The 23,639-nt window shown below is 34.4% G+C and overlaps 2 protein-coding genes across 2 annotated transcripts; both read left to right on the top strand.

Annotated features, from left to right (window-relative positions):
* Positions 1-8,425: 8,425 nt before the first annotated feature.
* Positions 8,426-10,415, top strand: LOC131607249 (uncharacterized). Its single transcript, XM_058879267.1, has 8 exons — positions 8,426-8,741; positions 8,859-8,971; positions 9,058-9,107; positions 9,234-9,467; positions 9,550-9,702; positions 9,882-9,977; positions 10,060-10,080; positions 10,164-10,415. Exons 1-8 carry the CDS (start codon positions 8,461-8,463, stop codon positions 10,329-10,331), a joined length of 1,116 nt encoding a protein of 371 aa, XP_058735250.1. The 5' UTR covers positions 8,426-8,460; the 3' UTR covers positions 10,332-10,415.
* Positions 10,416-19,517: 9,102 nt separating this feature from the next.
* Positions 19,518-22,654, top strand: LOC131607248 (uncharacterized). The gene is made up of 5 exons (XM_058879266.1): positions 19,518-19,731; positions 20,361-20,502; positions 21,012-21,612; positions 22,079-22,191; positions 22,289-22,654. The coding sequence occupies exons 2-5, from the start codon at positions 20,395-20,397 to the stop codon at positions 22,439-22,441; spliced, it is 975 nt and encodes a 324-aa protein (XP_058735249.1). The 5' UTR covers positions 19,518-19,731; positions 20,361-20,394; the 3' UTR covers positions 22,442-22,654.
* Positions 22,655-23,639: the final 985 nt, after the last annotated feature.

Here is a 23,639-nt window from a genome sequence, read left to right as displayed (position 1 = left end):
GTTCTCTTCATAGGAGGACTATGAAAATTTTGACCAGGGGAAAAGGAAAGGAACCGGTTTTGGATCTAACAGGTGGGAAGAAACACAGGTCTGTGTCTTCCATTGGGGGCAGCAGAGTTATCGCTTCTTCTTGTAATTCCGGAGCTAGCTCTTCTCTTAAGCTCTCTAAGGAGGATGCGGTTACTAACATGGGGGATATGTGCTACGGAAATCTCAGTGGAGGCAGCGACATTAGTAGGAATAACGGTAGACAATGGGGTTTCTTAGATAAGGAAGCCGGAACTAAAATTTGGAAATCTATGGAAGGATTGGGGGTGGTGGCTAAGGGAGGAGACGGTATCGCCATTGAGAAAATAGAAAGATTGGAGCAGGAAGCGGCTTTGAAAAAAGCTGAGTTGAAGGAGTCTATAAAGTTGTTGTGATGATTATTGGAACTTTCAATATTAGAGGGGGTGGCAATGCTCTTAAGAGGAGAAGAATTAGTTCTTTGGTGATTAAGAGTAAAGCGGACATTTTTTTCATTCAAGAGACAAAATTATCTAGCATGCAGGACTTTGTGGCGAAGAGTTTTTGGAACGCCAAAGATATTGGTTTTTCGTTCTCTAATTCTACGGGTAGATCGGGTGGGCTTCTAACCTTGTGGAGGGGAGACGTGGTTGATGTTGTTTTGAGTTTTAAAGGGGAGGGGTATCTCGGCATCAAGGTGTGTAAGAACAATAATTTCTTTTACTTGATTAATGTATACTCCCCTTGTGACCATGTCAAAAAGAGAATGTTGTGGAGTAAGTTGTTGGAGTTGAAAGATGTTTACAATGATGGTGAATGGATCATAGGAGGCGACTTTAATGCTATTAAAGTGAGAGGGGAGAGAAAAGGTAGAGGTGTCGTTTCTAATGTTCATGAAGTTTTTGAATTTGCGGAATTTATTGAAAAAAGCTTGTTGGTGGATGTTCCTTGTAAAGGAAAAAAATTTACTTGGTATAGTGGAGATGGTAAATCTATGAGTAGGATAGATAGATTTCTTGTGTCGGAGAAGGTTTTGAATGATTGGGGGGTGATAGGTCAAATGGTGGGTGAGAGAGATATTTCCGATCATTGTCCAATTTGGCTAGAGATTGACAACGAAGATTGGGGACCTAAACCATTTAGGTTCAACAATGAATGGTTTTCGCATAGTTCTTTTATTCCTTTTGTGGAGGATGAGTGGAAAAGCTTCAAAGTGGAAGGTAGAGGGGATTTTGTTTTGAAACAAAAACTATATCTTCTTAAAGGTCGGCTAAAGTGGTGGAATAAAGAGGTTTTCGGTAGAATCGACTTGGAAATTCAAGAGGAGGTTAGAGATATTAATCGTGGGGATGATTTATTAGAGTTAGAAGGCGAGGACTTTATATCGGATACTTTGTTTAGAAGGAAGGAAGCTACTAGCCGGTTTTGGATGAAATTGAGAATAAAGGAGAACATGCTTGTGCAAAAGGCTAATTTGAAATGGTTAAAAGAAGGAGATGCAAATAGTGGTTACTTTCACAAAGTCATGAAGGAGAAAAGAAGACATAATCATTTAGGACCCATTAACACTTTGAATGGGAGGTTGGATAAGGTAAAAGATATTAAAGATTTTGTTGCTAATCACTTTTCTAGAAAATTTGATGAGGAGGAAGGGATGGTGTCGTCTTTGGAAGGAGTTTTGTTTGATCGCATTAGTGAGGAAGATAAAGTGTGGATCGAAAGACCATTTCAAGAAGATGAGATTTTAGAAGCTTTAAATTGTTGTGGTGGTTCCAAAAGTCCGGGCCCGGACGGGTATTCTTTTCTTTTTATTAAAAGGTGTTGGCCTTTAATAAAAGAAGATTTCTTGAGATTTTTTGATCACTTTTTCGAAGGAAAAGAACTATCCAAGGCGGTTACTTCCTCTTTTTTGGCGTTGATACCTAAGTCCGTAAATTCGCTTTCCTTGGATGATTATAGACCGATTTGTTTGGTGGGTTGTATGTATAAATTCATGGCGAAGATGTTGGCGGGTCGTTTGAAGGCGGTGTTGAATTCTATCATTTCGCCGTGCCAAAGCGCTTTTGTTCCGGGAAGGCAATTGCTTGATGGGGTTTTGGTGGCAAATGAAGTGGTGGATTTTGCTAAAAAAGAAGGTAAATCGTGTTTACTCTTTAAAGTTGATTTTGAGAAAGCTTATGACAAAGTTTCTTGGAACTTTTTGAGACAATTGTTATTAAATATGGGCTTTGGTGAAAAGTGGAGGGGTTGGATGGAATTATTGGTTTTTAGGAGCGACATGTCGGTGTTGGTTAATGGGAGTCCCACTAGGGAATTTGCGTGAAGAGGGGTTTAAGACAAGGTGATCCTCTTTCGCCTTTTCTTTTTGTCATTGTGGCGGAGGTTCTTACGAGGTTGGTCCGAAAATCCATAGAGGTTGGAGAGTTTGAGAGCTTATCTATTAACCGGAGGTGTTGTGTGGATATTTTACAATTTGCGGATGACACTTTGATAGTGGGGGAGGGTACTTGGAAACATGTGAAGGCGGTCAAGATTGTGTTGAGAGCTTTTGAGATGGTTTCGGGTCTTGGAATCAATTTTCACAAAAGCAAATTGATGGGGATTAACGTTTCTTCAAATTTCTTGGAAGCGGTTTCTTTTTATCTAACGTGCAAGGTAGAAAATAGTAACTTCTATTTTCTCGGCATTCCAATTGGCTTCAACCCGAGGAAGGAGTGCACTTGGACCCCGCTTTTAGATAAGTTGAAGACCCGGTTGTAGGGTTGGAAAAACCGTTTTTTGAATCTTGGTGGTAGAATAACCCTTTTGAAGTCAATTTTGAGTTCTTTAGCCATTTTCACTATGTCTTTTTACAAGATGCCGGTTAAAGTGGTTCGGGAATTTTCTATGTTGCAAGCTAAATTTTTATGGGGAGGAGTGTCCGAGAAAAGGTGTATTCATTGGGTTAGTTGGAAGGGAGTTACTTTGCCTTATTTAAAAGGTGGTCTAAATATTAAGGATTTAAATGACTTTAATTTAGCCCTTTTAAATAAGTGGAGATGGAGAATTGCTAAGGGGGGAAGGTTTTTGTGGATAGAAGTTTTGAAGGCGCGGTATGGAGATATTAATTTGCATTTATTTGGAGGCGGGGATCATTATAAAATATCATCTTCTTCTTTGTGGTGGCGTGACTTGATAAAGGTTGGTAATTCTTCCTCTTTTCATAAAGATCCTTTTCTTGAAAATAGTTGTTTTATTGTGGGTAATGGCTTTAGCACTCCGTTTTGGGAAGTTTGTTGGTTGAATGATGTGTGTTTGTCGGAATTGTATCCGGATCTTTATGGTATTTCTTTGTTGAAGAATGTCTCCGTAGCGGTGATGGGAGGGTGGAGAGATGAGGCGTGGATATGGGGGGATTTGGGCATTTCATTAGTGGAAGTGGTTGAGGCGGGTTTATTATCTAAGTTGTTGTCTTTACGGAACTTTTTGGATACTTTTGTGGGTTGTAATTCGGAAAAGGATTCCGTGATTTGGAATTTGGAGAAGGATAAGATTTTTTCGGTTTCATCGTGTTATCACCGGTATGCTTCCCGTCGAATTCCGTTTGGTCCCATTAATAGGAATGATGTAGTGTTGGAAAAGATTTGGAAGATGGAGATTCCTTATAAAATTAAAGCGTTTGCGTGGAGACTTTTTGTGAATAGGCTTCCAACCAAAGATCTTTTGAAGGTTAGAGGTATTGCTTTTTCTACCCCTAATTTAAATTGTATTTTTTGTGGGACTCATTTGGAGGATAGAGACCATATTTTCTTCAAATGTTATGTAATTAAACTTGTTTGGAAAGATATTGGTGAGTGGGCGGATTTTTCGGGTTGGAAGGAGGAGGATTGCTTTCCGCTTTTTATGGAGTGGTACGATAAGTTCCGTTTGAAAAAAGTTAGAGAAGGTAAATTGGGGGTGTTTTGGTTAGCCATTTGTTGGACTATTTGGTTGACAAGGAATGGCTTTTGCTTCAAAAATGAAGTTTGGAGTATTAATGACATAGTTTGGAAAATCAAATTCTTGATGTGGAGATGGTCCTCTTTGGGTGATATTACTTACTCCAAGTGCAACTTTTACGATTTTTGTAAAGACCCGATGTCTTTTTTATCGTGATCGTATTTGGTTTGTAATATCTCTTTTTTTGTCGGTTATTATGCCGGTCTTGTGTATCAAGGTTGGAGAACCCTTAGTTCTCCCGTTAATATAATTCTTGCTTACACAAAAAAAAAATATTTAAGAATGTCAGTTTGCACGAACTAGTGGAGATCTCCGCAGAAATAATTTATTTAGGGTTTCAATGATAGAGAATTTTCTCCTATAAAATTGGGATGGAAAACACAGTTCTCGAAAAATACTTCGAAAATAGATAACATGTCTCCGTTTCGGGAAATCTCCGCCCCATAATATTCTTATTTAATATATAAATTTGACTTTATATGTTGAATTATTTGTTATTTCATATAATTTATTTAAAAACATAAGTAAAATTTACCTATATGAGTAAATGATTAAGATTAAAATAATCATTTTAAATTTTTTAAATTTTCAAAATTTTGGTGTCCATAACTCACTCATAGATTAATAGTAGGTGATTAATTTCCTAAATTTTTTATTATTAATTGATTTAAAATAATAATCTAATATTTTTATTTTTTATGTTTATAAATTTTCGGTAGGATATTTGAGATAATAGAAAAGGAGATGGGTTCAAAATATTTTCGTGACATAATTATGAGATTGATGTAGTGATCAGTGATCACACACTATATGGAAAACTCAATAATTTCCCTTTTAGCATCTGAATTTCAAAATATGGATGTGTTTACTATACACTAAATAATTTCATGATAGTGACACTCCATTTTTGCCAAAAAAAAAGTTTGGATTTCAATCTTCAGAGTAACCTTCTTTGCATAATTTTTGTCTTTCTTTGCAGCGATGAAAAATAAAGTTCCAGATTCAAATATTCGGATTAACACCGTGACAATATTTTACACTCTTACACAGTAAGTTAGAAGAATTTTGACATTTTTTTAATAAACCTTACATTATAAATCATTTTTAAATCAATTCCACGATAAATCATACATATTTGTCATTGAATAATAAGATCTAAATAAAAGAACTAATGCGTATATCTGAATGTCAAAATGTCGAATACATAATGTCAAGCTATCATAATTAATCCCATAACAAACCATAGTATAAAATGTCAAAATATACCTAGTAAAGACAACTAATACGTATATTTGACGTACTTATTCTTCCTCTATCGTCTGTACTCCAACGCATGTCATGTCTCTACTAAGATGCTCTGTAGAGTGACCATCTGAGGAGTGCATTTCTCAAACTCGCCCTTAGTTGTGACTTCTCTCCCAATAACTACAATACGGTGAAATATCGATAACACATCAACGACATAGTCCGCCCATGATTGCTTTTCCTCTAAGATCTCTTGATGAGTTAGCCTTAAAGGTTCTCCTTTTGTATCTAGTCTCATGTACGAATGTAACACTCTATAAAACCATAGGATGTAGTTGTATAATAGATGAGGAGCTAGTACACAATGTACATCCACTAATACTAGATGATATTATTACTTTACCAAAATCTCATCAACATCCCTGCGCCGGACAATGGCAGGAGCATCAACAGTGGGGTCTCTGGGTATACCGTGCATTATCACCATTAACACCCACAACTGCAGCCAATAGATGTTCCTACAGATCCACCAAGAATGAAAATCTAGCATGAGATCCTCTGGTGTCATCTACCTCATGTTGTGATTTTCTTGGGTTAGCTCTCAAATAAGTCACAATCATGTCCAGTGCCTCAAGTATACTAGTTTTTGAGTAGTTTAGTAATTTTTTAATGATTGGAAGATATAGGAGGTATGATACATAGCCAAGTGTGATGGGCATATCACCGATAAGAAGATGAAATGGCGACGTATTTGTGTGTCATCTCTCCATAAAAGTAGATAATAACTCATGTTTAATATAACCATATTCAGTCTTTCATAAGTATTGAAGCCCAGATAGTTGTAAGACATCATGAAATTATGGATCATCAGATTGCGCCAACTTTGAAAATTCCTAATGTGGATGATGCATCTTAACGTATCACGATACTGCAAAAATAAATACATCATCAGATAATTCAAATATTATAACACAATTGTTCGGTTGGTGCAGAACAGGTGGCCAGCAACGAACGACTTGATCTTCGATGATGGATTAGAGAAAAAACGGGGTTGTACCTACAAGGCACTCCGATGTCAAAGTAAGAGAGAGAACAAAGGTACAACAAAAGTATGAAGTTTGGGGAAAGTTTTTTATTACCTTACCTTCTAGAGGTAGAGGGCTATTTATAGTGTTCTCTTCAGTGAGTATTAGGTAACGCTATATTTCTGGGCCTGGGCGTAATTCCATGGCCCAAAATATAGGAAACCATTGACTAGGTCCTGGCTAGTCGAGCAATTGAAACTAGCCGTTTCCGGGGATGTAAGCCGAGCGTGCTCGGATAGCCCTTAGCTGTGGGAGACCCACTGATTAGCTATGCCCAGTTGAAGTGGAGATTTCCTCCTGTTGGTTCCATGGATTAGACCAATGCTTCTTGGGTCGTTTTATACTTATGAGTGGATTGGCCCAAATTGGAACAATTTGGCTAGTCCAGAACAACAACTATTTAAAAGAGTAATTAAATATTTATGATATCTCTCCCTTCCACACAAGCCTAGCATCATGGTTTTGATATAGAGAAAGTGGTGAAAGGTTTAAAGGGCCTTTCGGGAAACCATCAAGCACAACAATATATGTGGCATCAGGGCTTCTAGGATAGTAGGGGACACCTGCATCCTAGAAGACGATGCCATAAACACATGAACTTGGGAAGACGGTCCCTCACCAATAAACGAAGTCTCTCTAACTGTAGGTCACAAAAGTCTATCTTTCTCCATGCAAACGGAAGCATGTTGGGTCACTCTACCTGTCTTAGTCTTTCTTGGTTGTCATTCATTTTTCCTACAATAAAACAAGAAAAATCATATCATAACAGATTATAAAAACAAGAAACAATGAAGCAGAACCAACACAGAAACAATCCAATCCTAAAAAGTAGATAACATATAACTCCGATTTTTATTTTATGAACCGAGGGTTTGTATTTCAAAATATCGACTGCACTATACCAGATGACACAAAGCAGAAACAAAGCATGCACGAGCCCTAAGCTCCAATGTTCATAATTTTAGGACAAGACAGTTCAGGACAAACAAAATGACATATTTATCGCATTTAAGTCTAATGTATCATACCTATTAACTATTTAGGTAATACATGCATGTCAAATCAAAAAAGAAAAGGGAATGAGTAACTTATCAATGGAATGAAGTAGAACTTTAGAGACGTACAAAATAGTGGAATGAAGATGTGCTAAGCTTCAATGCAATGAAGTATAAGCTTTGAGAATGCTTGAAAAATGATGGGACAAGCTCTGAGAACTCAAATTAGGAAAGCTTTGATTTTTCTTTATTTGCAAAAATGAAAATGGGAATGGAGACTGAAAGGCGCAAACACTTAAACAAAAGTGTCGGAATTCCAATCTCCGTAGAAAACTATTCGAAATATTTTGAAATTGTGTGTGATTCTGACATTGAACTTAAGTAAAATGCATTAGGTACGTACGAAATTCAATTTGCACAACTAACTATACAAATTCCAAATTTCAGAGTTTTTTTTAACTCAAACTTTAGCATATTTCAATAAGAGCTTATTGTATACTCCCTCTAGTCTCATTTATAAAAAAAGTTGCTTTTTAAATTTATTGAATAATCAATGTATCTTAACAGTATATATGTCATATACATTAATTATCTAAGATAGTATTGAGTTTCTCTGAATTTAAAATTTTAAAAATATTTTTAATTAGGGATATTGAACAATCTCCAATGAGAAATCCAATAAGGGGACGGTGCCCCCATTTTATTGACATGCCTTAATGGAGATTAGGGATGTTATCAGTCCGATCTGGATATTTGCTATTTCGAGAACCGGATCGAAATAGTAATTGGGTAAATTCAGACCGGACCGAAACAACGATGAACCATTTTTTTGAATCGAAATCAGACCGTTACTTCGGATATCCGACAAAAATATCCAATAAATATCAATATAGTATCCATTTTTGGTATGGGATAAAAAAATTATCCATTCCCAGACTGAGTAACATTTCAGTCGGCCCATTGGTCCGGTTCCAATGAACCGGTTCTCGGGTGGTTTTCCGATTTCATAGGTCCAATAACCGCCCTAATGGAGATATATAGTTTTTTTTTTAAGCTCCACGTGGCTGCATATTATTGGTGAACGCGGTATTACACTTTAGGACATAGATTGTGTTTGTGGTCGCAATTTTTTCCCAACAGTTTCACACACAATGGCTCTGTCATCACCACCACTTCACAACCTCTCCTCACTAATCTCTTCGCACGGTATCACCACCGCAACGGCAAGAGCACCATCACGGCGTCACTTAACTGTTCACGCGGCGGCTTCCGATACAACAACCTCCCATAAAGTCAGTACTTTCGAAGAAGGAAACTTAATCCGACCAAAATGGACAGGAGAAACTCCTCTCTCTCGCTTGGTTCGAGCTCTCATTTCATTCAAACCCTTGTACTCTATACTCAAACTTGGCGCTAGACAGGTTTTAATAAGGTTAACCATCGCATTTTGCATAACTAGTTTCGTAACATTTTTTCACTTGTATAATAGACCAGTTTCAGAATCAATAATGTTAATCAATGTGTTTTTTGGATATGAATGAATGCACAGTACAGCTGAGAAAAATAACATACCATGGAGGGAAATGACAAAGGTGATTTTGGAGTCAGATGTTTATAAGGAGCTGGACAGCATTCAAAACAAGTCTTTAGTATATCCAGATTGTAATTTCATATTACTTTTTGTTCTTTTTCTTTTCTTTGTACTGCATGTTTCAACTTTCAAGTGATTTGATGAGTTTTCTGTGCAGATTATTTGAATCCATTCCATGCATATGATGAGGGGAATCTTACATGGCTGGTAAGTGGTAATTGCTGATTTGTCCGGTGTGTTGTGTCAGTGTCAGTGTCGGATGCTGATATGTGTTGAACACCAGATACGCTTTTGTTATATGATATCATTAAGATCTGTGTTATATGATGATAGGCAGCAGCAGAAGCAGAAGCTGCCACTAAGTCAATGGTAAGACGAGCGATTCCTACCGCTTCTTCCGTAGATGAAGCGACTCAGGTCCTACGCGGAAATTGGCTTAATGCAATTGAACAACATCATCTACAGCATTCACAAACATCCGCGATTGATGACATTCTAGATATTGGATGTTCTGTAGGAGTTAGCTCAAGATATCTTGCAGACAAGTTCCCTACAGCCAAAGTCACAGTGAGTTTTTAATGAATGAAGTTTCTTTGTCAACGCGATGTTAAAGAAGCCTTATGCATGACATTGAAATGTTTTGTTCCAGGGGCTAGATTTGTCACCCTACTTTCTATCTGTTGCTCAGCATAAGGAAAAGAGAGGAACAACTAGAAAAAATCCTATAAAATGGATACATGCTAATGGAGAAGACACAGGCTTGCCTTCTAAGTCATTTGATCTTGTATCTATTGCTTATGTGGTATGGTCTTTTTCTCACCTTATTTGTTCCTCCTCTAAATTCAGAGAATACTTTCTATATATACTAAGGGTCGTCTTTGAGGCCATGTAAAATGGACTACCGCACGGGACCTAAAATTTATGCAGACGGCTTTGTATATACATTATTGTTTAGGGACTAATGTTTTTCAATTTATGCAGTTTCATGAATGTCCTAATAGAGCTATAGTGAATATAGTAAAGGAAGCATTCCGTCTCCTTCGGCCTGGAGGCACGCTAGCTATGACAGATAATTCGGTATATAAAATCATGATCATGTTTCTTTTTTAATCTATGTTCCTATCACAAACACTGATATCATTAATACTTCCTTTTGCAGCCAAAGTCGAAAGTCCTACAGGTATTTCCCGGCTTCTCTTGACCATAATGTTCACAGTTGGAACATTATCAAAGTTTTTCATTTGTTTTCTTCATGTGCTGTAGGAATTGTCTCCAGTCCTGTTTACGTTGATGAAGAGCACAGAACCGTTTCTTGATGAGTACTACTTGACTGATATGGATGAAACACTGAGGGAAGCTGGTTTTATGAACATAACATCAATTCTTACTGACCCTAGGCATGTGACATTAACAGCAACGGTTCCTCAATGAAACATCTTTGGATTTTATGTTACCTTAAACCTTTTTGGAACATAAACAGATTTTGAGTTTAATCAAGGGTTTTGTTATAAGAAACCTTATTTGGTTGTTTTGTGCATTCTTCTTTGTAGTTGTCTTACGTTAAAGGTACTGTTGTTTGAAATTAAGGCCTCACTAACTACACCCTAGAATCTGGTTATTCACATACATCTCATTATGTTCATGATATTAAGTTCTAATCTACTGGATTATCGAGATCCAAAATTCCAACTTTTGGAATTATCGTCAATTGGTAAGTCTAGATTATTATTTTTTAATAGGCAACGGATCTATTAAAAGGAATATAAGGGATACTCCACCCGATTATAGAACGGAAAGCCTCGTCCTAAAACAAAGGAGAAGTACGGTATTCCATACATAAAAGTTACTAGAATCTAAAAGATTACAAAAGGAGCACATCCACTTCCACGCATTAAGGACTATTTCCAACAAACACTCATCGAAGTTGAAAGACTCTCCCTTAAAGATGATGACATTGCGCTTCAACCAAAGACTCCACATCGTAGCCAACCAAATGACTGCAATTGTTGTCCTTTTATCTAAATTTTTCACCTTTTCGCAAGAGGAGAAAAAACCTTCAAACTCCCCCAAATTTATTTCCACAAAGTTTCCGATCCAATTGTAAACCTTCCTCCAAATTCTTTCTGATATCGAGCAAAGACCACAAAGATGCGCTAAAGATTCCACCTCCGACAAACAAAACACACAACAAAAATCATTTGAATTCAACAAAATACCTCTCTTGAACAATTGATCCTTAGTAGGCATCCTATTGAGTAAGATTCTCCAACCAAAAGTTTATAATTTTGAAGGGACTTTAATTTTCCATAAATAGTTTATAGTTTTCACCACATTCGCGGAAATAGGAGAAACGGAAGAATTTGCATTAAAGTGCTCAAAGCAAGACTTAATCGTAAAATTTTCATAAGATCCATTCGACCACTCGTAGCTATCCTCAATGTTATCCTCCAAAACCAAATCGTGCATTAGATCCTCGAACTCAAGTTGTAAACCAGGCTGCACAGCTTCTGCATTCTCGAGAATAGCCGCAAAATTCCAAGCCCAGTTGTGATTGGACCAAGAACCACGTGCAGCGACCGAACTGCACGGGTCTGCCGCTTGCAGAAACAGCTATGGGTAGGCCTCTTTCAAAGGTTAAAGACCATGCTACCTTGAATGCCAAAACGAGGTTTCCTCACCATTTCCGATTCTACAAATAACAGCTCCTGCAAAACGATCACACGACATAAAACAGAATTATCGGAGGTAATGAGATCTCTCCACCAAATGGAATCCCTCTTATTCAACACACTTTTATCACCAATGAGAACCTTAGTCGCCGGATCACCATAACGCGTTCTTAAAATCCCACTCCAAACCGAATCATGCTCTTTCAAAATCCTCCATTAATTTCCACTTAATCAAGAGTGCCAAATTTATAACCTCCACATCATCTTTTAAACCAAGACCACCCTTTTCTCGAGGATTGCAAATAATGTCCCAACTCACCCAATGAATATTCATATTCTCACAACCACCCCAAAGGAAGTTGCTTTGAATTGAACGAATTTCACGAATAGCTTTAGAAGGCGCTTTGTAGAAAGATAAAGAGTAAATTGGAATTATGTTCAAAACTGTATTGATCAAAGTAACACGACCAGCTAGCGAGAGGTGTCTTCCTTTCCAAACGGCCAACCTACTCCTCAAGAGGTTAGTCATATCTCTCCACATAGAAATTTTCCTAGGACTATCACCAACTTTGACACCAAAGAACTTAAAGGGTAAAGAATCAACATTGCAAGAAAGAAATACCGAGGCCGCGTTTAAGGGTGTTCCGAAGTCTAAAAAATTTATCCGACTCTGAGCAACATCCAATAATCATCATAACATATTTACATTAACACCTACCAGTAAGCTCTTAGAAAGATTAACTTTCAAAACAGAGAAGTCTATCAATTCTACACATCAAACTATTGAGGAACTATTCAAATAAAATCACTAGGAATATCATTCAATGCATTTGTAAACAAATTTACTAGTTTATTTTCTGTACTAACATAGGAAGTGGATATGAGATTTTCTTGAACCTTCTCTCTGGTTTTTTGTTATTTTATGAAAGACCGAATTTGATGCAATATATATGGCAGTTTGGTTATCACACAACAATTTCATACGACAATTATTCACAAATTTCATCTCATCCAAGATTTGTCTTACCCATATCAGTTCACAAGTAGTTTGAGCCATAGCCTTGTAGTCTGCTTCTGCACTTGATCTTACTACTAAATTTTGTTTCTTACTTTTCTAAGATATCAAATTATTGCCGAAGAATATACAATATCCCGTGGTAGACTTATGATCAACTGGACATCCTGTCCAATCTGAATTAGAAAAAACCTCCACATGCATATGCCCATGATCTTTGTACACAATTCTCTTTCCTGGAGTTTTATTCAGATATTTAACAATGTGAATTAGTGCTTCCCAGTGAGTATTAGTGGGGGAAAAACATAAATTGACTTACAACACTCACACAAAAAGTAATATCAAGTCTCGTAATAGTAAAGTAATTCAATTTTCTGTGGAACCATATTTTGTTGGTTAAGTAATCAAGGAAGATCCCGATAACATGATGACAACTAAAAAAAGTATTTAATTCAAATGGTTAAAGATGCAAACAAACAAGTTAGGGTTTGATGATCACTGCAAACATACTTTGATGATGGCACTCAACTTGAAGAAATCTCAAGACTCGTCTCCAAGAATAAATCAAAGTATCAATAAAAAGAAAGTGTGAATAAAAAGAAAGTGTGAAAGCTCGCTATGTGGTGTCTGAGTGAACAGTATGTTGTAAAAGCACAAGGGCTTTTTTGTAAAGTTATATGGTCAAATCACACACACTAAAACAAGATTCAAAGTCTATTTTTATTAAAGAATTATTCCTAAAAAGGTTTTGAAGTCGTGTCAGTTGAATCAGGAAGTGTTTGAAGCATTTTGGATAAAATTTGTATTATTCAATCGATTGACATTCATACCAATTTATTGGGTTAGTGAAAAAATCATCCTTAAACAATTGGGACAATGTATTAATGAACGACAATGACTCTATATCATTTCCTTCCTTTTTAAACATCCTAAACGTTTATTTTGAGGTTTTCCAATTGATTGAAGAAAGGTGTCAATCGATTGAAACATTAATTTTGTCCCAAGAAATTTTCCTTTTTTGCGCCACCCTCTAGCCTATAAATAGAGGCCATTCCCTTCACAATTTGACATCCATAATCTTTAGTATTCTATCTCACACCTCAATCTCTCTCTAAAATATTTTTCAACTTTCTCTCACTTAAATTTAGCCGTAGCACTTCGAGGAAGTTCTTTTGTTTAGTGAGAATTTTTTGTAATTTTGGAACGAGCATTGTTGTAAATCCACCAAGGAGTATTTTCTCTTGGTTTAATAATTTATCCATAAGGGATTATGTATTTGGGTTAAAAGCTAAACTCGTTAAGGTTTGGTTTTGAGAATTGCATTCTAAGTCGTCATTTTGGTTCGTAAGCTAAGGCTAGTCAAAAGCTTACCTTGGTTCGAGATCAGTCAGGTTCAAAATCTCAACTTGGTTTGTTGTTATTTTGCTAAAAACCCCTATTTGGTTCGTGAGCTCATCCCGGTCAAAATATTTCTACGGTTCGATATTAGCATGATTTAAAATCTTAATGGTTTGTGGTCAGTCTGGTAAGAACCTCGGTTCGGTTTATTAGTTCAACCCGGTTCAAAAGCTCACCTTGGTTTGAGATAAGCTAGCGGAAAATCTTGGTTTATCTTAGGGACTAACCACATCAAGTTGTTGTTTGAAAAGAAGATTATACGCTTCAATCTACTGTTTGGACGAAAGACTAACCGCTTCTCTTTGGTGTCCACTGATGGTTGAAAGTTAGTATGAAACTTCATTTTTCCTTGTATAGGGGGTTCGGGAGTTTAACCTATTAAAATCTCTTAAGAATTATTGAATGCTCTCAAGATCAAATCTTGGGGAGAGGATTAGATCGCTCTATTTTGATCGAACCTCTATAATTCTTGGTGTTACTTCTCTTACCCATAGCTCTTTATTTTCTACTTATTTATTTTTTCATTGCTAATTTCTTACAAACGATTTCATAATGTTTTTAAAACTCTAGTAATGTTAAAGAAAGTTTTTCAAACTACCATATTTCTAAAACACACAATTCACCCCTTCTCTTGTGTCTGGAGTCACATATCCAACAAGTAGCGTCAAAGTCTAACTCCTATTCATTGACTAATCATCTCGGGAGGAAGACAACTTCCTACACACTTTTAAAAAAGAGACATTTCCTAAAAAAATCCCTACCGTTTTATGGTGTTAGGTTTGAATTATGAAAAGCTAGATTTAAAAATTTTATTCAAAGTATTCATCTTAAATTGTGGTAATCTCTGTTTATCTCTACTTACCATGAAAATGGGGAAGGAGTAGATAAACTTGATTTCCTTTGGACCGTAGAGAAAAAGAGAAAATTTAAAATTGATTTCAAAACTAAGAATTTTTAGTAATGTCCCTAGATGATTGTAAACTTCTTTATATCTATACTTGCAAAACCGCCAAGAACTTTCTAGTAATGTCCCTAGTAAATATCATTAGTCTGACATATAGGACATGTTGCATTAATGTCATATTTTTTAGTTGCATGTCATTGTAGTTTGAAGTTTTCAATTTAGATGAAATTTAGATTAAAAAAATTATGCACTAAAAAGAAAAGTATCAATACACCTTAATTATTATGACACACATGATTTAAATTTACACAGTCAATTTATTGAATTAGATTGAAGACATTAATCAATACAAAAGCCATATCATATTTAATTTAAAATTCAATATATAACTTTCAAATATAGATTCAAACTTTAATAAATCTTATCATCAAATTATGTAATGCTTAAATAGAATTGTCATTCATGTTTAATTAAGTTATCAGCATAAAAAAAATATGAGTTATTTAATGTTAGGATATAATCCACATGAGAAACCTCAATTTAGGATATAGTGGTAGATTATTGGATATAACCCTTATAAAAACTGAGATGAAATCTCAACAAAAATGGATAGATTAACCATTTTCAAAATAATTTCTAAAAACTAAAAATCACTCCTTCTTGATTTTTTTGGATGACTCTTTTGAAGTTATGATCTCAGATGCAGAAATTTCTTCAAGGCCATTTGAAGTGACCATCCTCTTAGTCGGGGTATTGTTTGAACTTGTTTCTTGACTCCAGTTTTGTTGGACGGATGCACTTTGCTGCAGTCAATTAATTTTACAAAAAATATTAGAGTACATCTTAATACATTCATTACAGATTGTGAAGCATATTAAGTTTAGTTTCTTAAATAAGAATAAATTTAAATATATTTTTTACATTTAGCATTTTAAGTACCGGTGTGATTACTTATTCTTTGTTATTACATTTGTACAAAAGAATCATCCAGTTGCACATCTTTAATAAAGTTTGATCACTTAAAATACTACATCAATCAACATGAAGATGAAACAAAATTATTTCATAGAACAAATTAAATCATAATATTTTGTTAGAAGTTTAACAATAGACCAGAAGCACAATCAAAATTTGTTGATGGCTTATGGGACAATTTTTGACAAAAATTTAATAACTTCGGAAATAAATTTAATAACTTATCATGCTTTTCTAAACATACATCACAATCATAATTTCTTTTACAATACACAACAACCACAATCACATAATTTTGATAACTTATGGGGAAAACTTTGACAGAATATAAATAACATATGATAAATTTTTGACAACTTATCATGCTTTTCCAACCATACATCACAATCACAAACACAAAAATTTTATAGTACACCCCAATCACAACCATACAATTTTGATAACTTATGGGGACAACTTTGATTGAATATTGATAAATTATAAAAAAAATTATTAACTTATAATGGTTTTCCATACATACATCAATTGTGACAAAATGTAGATACAAATTTGTATAAACAATAATGATTGAGAACTTACAGTTGAGTACTCTACATCCTTTGTGGGAGTTGATATAACTTTTTCCATATTTGGTAAATCATGATTTATCCCTTCAACCGTCTTGCACATCTTAGAAACCTTTGAAGTGTAATGTACAAATATAATAATAAAATATTGAGTGTTAATCAGCGATAAAACCATTTAATATTAATTTTACATTAAAAGTGTGATTAAAAACATAAGATTATTTTTATATAAATGTACATGCTACATGAGAGAAATATCATCGAATTACCTCATTTGGGTTCATATAATCCTTTATCATTTTGATAACTTTTACATCTTCAGTTAGCATTACAATCGACGATTGGCCAAAGTAAGGTTGGAACTTAATTCGTAACGCAAACTCCTTTTCTAAAAGTTGGTCTAGGTGTGAAGGGTAAATCTTGTGATTATCCTCTCCAGCCTAAGCCAGATAAAAATAATTAAAGAATAGAACATTGATAAACTACTAAGGATTCAAATGTCTATATAGGTTGAACTTACATCCTTCATCACTTTTCTTAATTCTTGAGCATACATTCCAACAATTGGGACACATTCTTTATCCAAAAACATAAAGAATCCAACATGATTATCGTACTCAACCTCGATTTCTATTTTGTACCTACAATATGAAATACACATACTCAATCAAGCTTTAATTGATTAATGATACCAAATTTTGAGTTTTCTTGTGTATGCAAACATACTTTGTTACCGGTAAGACACCTTTCTGACCACACGTGCATTCAAAAGGCATACCAGGAGTCTTGTTAGGCCTATTGCATGTAGGACAAGCTTCATAATACCAGCCAAACTTGTTTGGCTTGAACCTTTTGGTCTTGCCTACTGTGATGCAGAAACTCTCCTACATAATTAAATTCACAAACAATCACAAATTACATAACTCCAACCATTGAACATCAAAGGTAGAATATTTAATTTTTTACATGTTGCAATCCATTGATCTCTGCAATAGTTTTTACTTCCTTCATTTTTGTGAAAGAGTTGTCTTGTGAAGGCTGTTGTGAATCAGGTGTTTGTGAAAATGATTTTAAAGCAGTTTGGGAACTTTTTGTTACACCTAATCTGAAACCATAAATAAGTTTTATATAGTTCATTACATTTATCAAACAAGCAAGATTGTAATTAATATTTAAATATGGACAACTGGTCTTACTTTGATTTAAATTGTACAACTTGGGGATGATCCAAATTGATGTGGAGTCTAGAACCACTCCAAGCATTTGACATGCTTGGTTTCCCAGTTACTAAAATAGAATTGTTAAATGCAACAAATAAAGCACTTTCGTAGTAATGGTTTGTTAATTCAAAAGATATAATAAGATAGAAAATGTACTTGAGTTTTGTTTGCACAAAGCATGAGTTATAATAACAATAGTTGGCTCCTTTATACCATTTGAACTCATATAAGTCATCAATTTTGTTCCATAATCCTCCCACAAAGCAACATCAATGATGTTTCCACTTAGAAGATTAAAATCATTGACAATGGTTAGATGATAAATTTTTTAAATTACAAAACATTTTGGTTGTATGAGTTCATACCTTTCATCGCTTAGGGAAATATTGGTATATGCCATTGTGCCTCCATTAGCAGGTTGTGATTTCCCAACCTCATGAAGCACTCCAATTACATCTGATACATTACATACAAATAAGTGGTTCTCGCAAATGATATAATGCACAATGGACAAACTTTACAATGGTTTAAATGCAATTGATTACCATATAAGTAATCAAACATGAATTTTCCATCAAGAATTTCAGAAATGGCTTTAAACTTGAATTGATGTGGAGGGATGTCTGGGAAATCCGCTTTTGAAATAGTAGTGCCACCATTTAAGAGGAGTTTCAACTTGTTTTCGCACAACTTGAAGGAAAAATCATTATCAAGTGGTTCACCATTGTACACTATATAAGTCTGATGTTCTTCGATATTGTCCATCCAATATTCAAAATCTTGATGAAGGGTTAACACATGGATCTGGTCACCCTATAATTTTTAACAAAAATAGAATCATAAATAGTTAGGTGAAAATATACATTTTAAATTGACTTAAAACTAATGTCTACCTTGGCATCTTGTATGACCAGCTCAACATGTTGTTGGTCACTACGCTCTTTTACTATCCAGAAATCAACTACTCGAATAGCAATCTTCCATACTTGATTTCCTTTTTTCAAATCACTTATAAAAATAAATGGCCTTGACATTTTTAAAGTTCAACTGAAATGTAGCAAAAATCACTTGTAATTTATATTGTAAGAAAATATTCATGACATGATAGATTATTCATGTTAAGTTACATCATTATATCACAAAACATCACAACTACACATTTTAAGACATGTTTGATATGTGTTCATCTTAATATGTGATAGGTTAATGCATTACAATGTGTGATACATAAAAGATTATTCATTTTAATTCAAACAACATAATTTATTAAATCATTACATGTTGTTTTCAAGGACAAATTGTTAAAACTTATTCTTAAGCCATAACATATTACTCAAATAACTTTTTTAGGACATAACTTAGAACACTGACTAAAAAAATGTTAAAAATCGGCCTCAAAGTCAGATACCAATTTTTTTTTTTTAAAAGTTAGAAATCACTAAAGGAACCTAAGTTCAATACCACACATAAACTCAAACAAAAATAGAAACTCATACACTTAAACAACAATATTACATTGTAGAAAATATATCAAGTTAAACCCACACATATATCAATAAATAAATAAATCATACCCTTTTATTTTCATCATACATCAATAAATAAATTATACCCTTTTATTTTCATCGTACAATTGTTATATTTGTCTTCATAAATACCATATAAAAACCTTTTTTTGGTAAATAATTACAAATTACTACACATTTATCCTTAAAAAATAACTTACCACATATTGATGAATTTTAAGAAAGAAGTTACAACACATTTATAAATATGTCAATGTCACACACAAAGAATCGAAATAGAAAACTTTGGAATAAAATAAGAATAAGAATAAAAAGAATGTTCATGTTGTTAGCATGTATTATAGGATGATGAAACAAAGAGTACACGTGTGGAAACCTAAACCTTGAGGGTGCACGTTTCCTTAATTTGTTCCTCCTCGTACCCTATTTCACAAGTCACACCTCTTCTTAAGTGTTTTCCTCTTCAATTCTTCTTCTTTCTTGATTATTTTTCTCTCTTTTTAAGAATTCGGATGAACCCTTTTTCGTGTGGTTGAAAGGGTTTTGTTTTTATAACAGGTACGTTTGATTCTTTCTATGATCGATTCAGCTGTCTTATCTCTTCATATTCTTAATGGGTTTTTCGTTTTGTTATCGAAAGTTATGAACTTTGTTGAAAAATTGGTTTTTTTGTTTGCTGGTATTGTGTTGTGTTGTACCCATTTTCTGTTTCTCTTTGGTTGTGTTGAATTGAATTTGTCACGTGTGTGTGGTTTTGTTATTTTTGGTAAATTTGTTGTTTTGTGAGTTGTGATCAAACAATATTGAACTTTACATGATTTTTATGTTTCTCTCTCTTGGTTGATGAGAGAGAAGAAGCCATTAGGGTTTGAAGCTAAGAAGTTATGTGGGAAATTAGTTGAAGGTTTTGGTTTGGTTTTAGAAGATAAAGTTGTTATGGTTTTGATTTTGGTATTATTAGTTAATTACCTGTTTAAATGGTTTGTCATTAGTTAGTTTTGTAATTATTAGTTAATTATCTGTTTAAATGGCTTGTATTGTGTCATGTCATGTGCTGGAAATTGAATTCTTCTGCATTCAATCTTTGTCTTTATGATCATTGTTCTTTTACCCTTGACGCTGATTGCTAAGATAACTTCACCATCACTTTAGGCTCTGTTGAGTAATTTCTTTCGATTTTTTTGCAGATAATTGCATTACAAATCTCATAGGTTAAGATACATGAAGGATATTATGGCCACCATGGAGGTAAAAGGCATAAATTGGGTTGGAAACATGTACCAGAAATTCGAAAATATGTGCCTAGACGCAGAAGATCTGATGTATGAGGTATGTTATGATTGTTCTTTAATTTTAACTAGGGTGTAGGGATGACAAAACAGGTCCGGCCCGCCAGACATTTGTGTTTTGTCCGCACTTTTTCGCTGGGTGGACCAAGGTTTTAGGCCCGCATCCTCTAATATTCCCACTGTCCCATCTGTTTTTTTGTTTTTTGCGGGAGTAGGCATTACCATAATTTTTTGCAATATTTAGACTTTAAAGGTGCAATGCCCGCCCTGCACTCGTTTTTTTCGGGGCGGGTCAAAGGTTTAGACCTATACTCGTTCTGTTTTTGCGGCCTTTTGCGAGGCAGGCATGTCCGTTTGCAACCTATTCAATGTGCTGATTTAGTAATTACACAATAGTCAAATATGTTACTTAATTACTTAACTTTTGTTTTAATGATAACCATGCTTAATTTAATTTTTATGAATGCATACCATGCCTAATTTATATTGCACCTTTTTCAATCATATCAGCCGCTAAATTTCTTATATATGTTTGTTCTTTGGTTATAGGATACAGTTGAATATATTGAGAATCAGGTGCAGAATGTTGGAGAAAGTGTGAAAAAGTTATATTCTGATATCATGAAAGATTTGATTCCTACACTTTCATGTATTTTGGATGAAAGTGACGATGACTCTGAATTGCCGATAGATCAACGTACCGATGCTAGGTTCGGTAAGAAGCAAGTCCAAAATTTCATGGAAAGATATGCAAAGGCTAATACCAAACAAACAGCCGAGCGTCGGAGAATCGGTCTTAATGTTGATAAAGATGGCATACATGCTGCAGCATATGATGGAACTGGTAAGACCGGTGCTCTGTTTACATCGTCTCCGAGGAAGCCTGTCAAAAAAAGCAATATTGTTTCGCGTTCAAGACAACACATTGGGAGCATGGATGTTAAACCAAATCAAGGCATTGATGTGAACAAAGTAAATGAAAAAATGGTTGCAACCAAGATATTCAATGAAATCACTTCGGCAGAAACAAATACTTGTCTTCCATCACAATGTTGTGAGATTTCAAATGAGGATCAAAATCATATAGCTAGTGTTTCAAAGCCAGCTTCAGATGAAGAAAAACAGATTGGTACGAATCCTTCTTATGATGGTGAGTATTTCCTTATCTCATGCTTATAATTTTATATGAAAACCGACTGTAATCTACTCATGATCCCAATGTTATTATTGGCCCCCAATGTTATTATTGGCGGATGGTGTATCATGGCGGAAAGCCAAAAATCCCCCATATGGTGCTGCCATCCTTCACAAATTGGCCATGGTGATTATCAAAAAATCCATCATCACGATCCGTCATGGCCAATATTTGACAAAACTGGATCCTATGAGTACCTTGCGATTTTCCGCACGTCCCTCCCCTTCCCATCCTATATGCACGGCAGTACGTCACACGATTGTGTGATCCCATGATCTTCGTTGCGATTTTACGAACATTATTTTCAACATTGAGTTGCACGTTGTTCTAATGTCATGATAATTAGTACTTAATATTTAAGAAAATTCCAAATTTATTAAGTTTCAAATAACTTTAACAAAGATCTATACTGCTATCATAGATCAAAGTCCTAAAACCATGCAAGAAGAAGATCTTGAGGAAACTTGTGTTATGGTGACGAGCGACGATCTCGAATTAGTTCCCAAAGAAATTGCCGATCTGAAGGCTAACAAGGTACACACTCCTACTCCCCTTTCTCTTCCAAAAACTGATCTTTATTTGGTATTCGTTTGCATTCACCTCTAACTTCAACAATGTTTTCCTTTTTAAGAAAACAATGCGGAAAGGGTTTTCTTTATCGAAGAAGTCGGCAAGAAAACAAGAGTATAAGGAGCTTGCAGTATGGCATGGGAAGAGCGGAGATTTAATGAAGAATTTAGATGAAGCTTGTAATGTGTCTGAACCTGAATGGGAGCTTCTGTAGATACACAACCAATCCTACAAACTTGATTTCCACTCCTAAAGTCTTTATGAAAGGAGATTAATGCACCCTTGTGGAAATTTCTTATGTTGAGAAGATTTAAATTCTTATAATATCTTTGTATCTTTATTTATTTTAGAAATAATGATCACTTCCTATTTGCATATCATCAATTGCATGTCCATTCTCAATTGTATGTCCATTCTGATTGATTCATAGTCCTCCTGAAATTTCTTTGGTTCACTATCCGTCTTTTGGTGACCCTTTGCATGATAGCTATGTAGTTCTATGTAGATTTATATATGTGAATTAATTAATGAATTTCCCCTTGCTGACTATCTTTGTATCTTTGTATTTTGCTTCGGCTTTAAATGAGTCTCTTGCTTTGGCTTTAGGGAATTACTTATTCCATCTTAAGTGATGGAAAAGTACCCTAAGGAATTATAAAAATGCTCTTAGAATCTGGAGTATTTTCGACCGCATCATTTTTACATCAAAATACATCCTAAGTGAGATTCACCTCATATTATTTTCAAAATTTAATTTAGAGATGTATTTTTAGATTCACTTTATACACGTTTCATACATTTTTAATTCTCAATTGAGACACTCGTTTTGCTAAAAAATAGTTTGGAAATATATTTCTGTATACGCATCTCATACATTCTTAATTCTCAATTGAGACATCTCAATTGAGACACTCATTTTACTAAAAAGTTAATTTGGAAATATACGTCTACGTCTGTGTTTAATCTGGAAAAAAATAGTTCGGATAAATATTAAATATAATGGATGAAATAGTATACAATAGAACGTAGGTGTTCTGCTCTAGGGGTGCGTAAAAAAACGGTTTAAAAGAATCAATTTTAAAAATCTAATGTACCAATTTTAAATATCTAATTTGTGTTAGATGAAAACCACTCCAAATCCATTTTATAACTAAAATAAAAATCTGGTTTCCAATTTTAATAACCAATGGTTATCCGTATAACCAAATGAATATGATATCAATAAATGAAAAATTGTTACTTATTCATTGTTCGCCCATTCAATTTCCTGTTATTTTTCTTTACTGAATTCATTTTTTTCAATCTTTCTTTTCTCCTTTTTTTTTTTATATATATTATCTTATTCTAAAACTTCTGTAGTTAATGAATTAATTTGTCTTCATTTATAAACTAAATTATCTTTTTATTATATA

This window comes from Vicia villosa, linkage group LG5 (genome assembly GCF_029867415.1).
Source record: "Vicia villosa cultivar HV-30 ecotype Madison, WI linkage group LG5, Vvil1.0, whole genome shotgun sequence".
NCBI classification, from domain to species: Eukaryota; Viridiplantae; Streptophyta; class Magnoliopsida; order Fabales; family Fabaceae; genus Vicia; species Vicia villosa.
Note: the sequence above shows the minus strand (reverse complement) of the source record. Positions and strands in the feature narration are given on the sequence as shown.

Excerpts from the sequence above, each read along its gene's own strand:
- LOC131607248 (XM_058879266.1), top strand. The coding sequence starts at position 20,395 with ATGAAGGATATTATGGCCACCATGGAGGTAAAAGGCATAAATTGGGTT. Across the intron at positions 20,503-21,011 it reads CAGAAGATCTGATGTATGAG|GATACAGTTGAATATATTGA; the intron begins GTATGTTATGAT and ends CTTTGGTTATAG. Across the intron at positions 21,613-22,078 it reads TACGAATCCTTCTTATGATG|ATCAAAGTCCTAAAACCATG; the intron begins GTGAGTATTTCC and ends CTGCTATCATAG.
- LOC131607249 (XM_058879267.1), top strand. The coding sequence starts at position 8,461 with ATGGCTCTGTCATCACCACCACTTCACAACCTCTCCTCACTAATCTCT. Across the intron at positions 9,468-9,549 it reads TCCCTACAGCCAAAGTCACA|GGGCTAGATTTGTCACCCTA; the intron begins GTGAGTTTTTAA and ends GTTTTGTTCCAG. Across the intron at positions 10,081-10,163 it reads CAAAGTCGAAAGTCCTACAG|GAATTGTCTCCAGTCCTGTT; the intron begins GTATTTCCCGGC and ends CATGTGCTGTAG.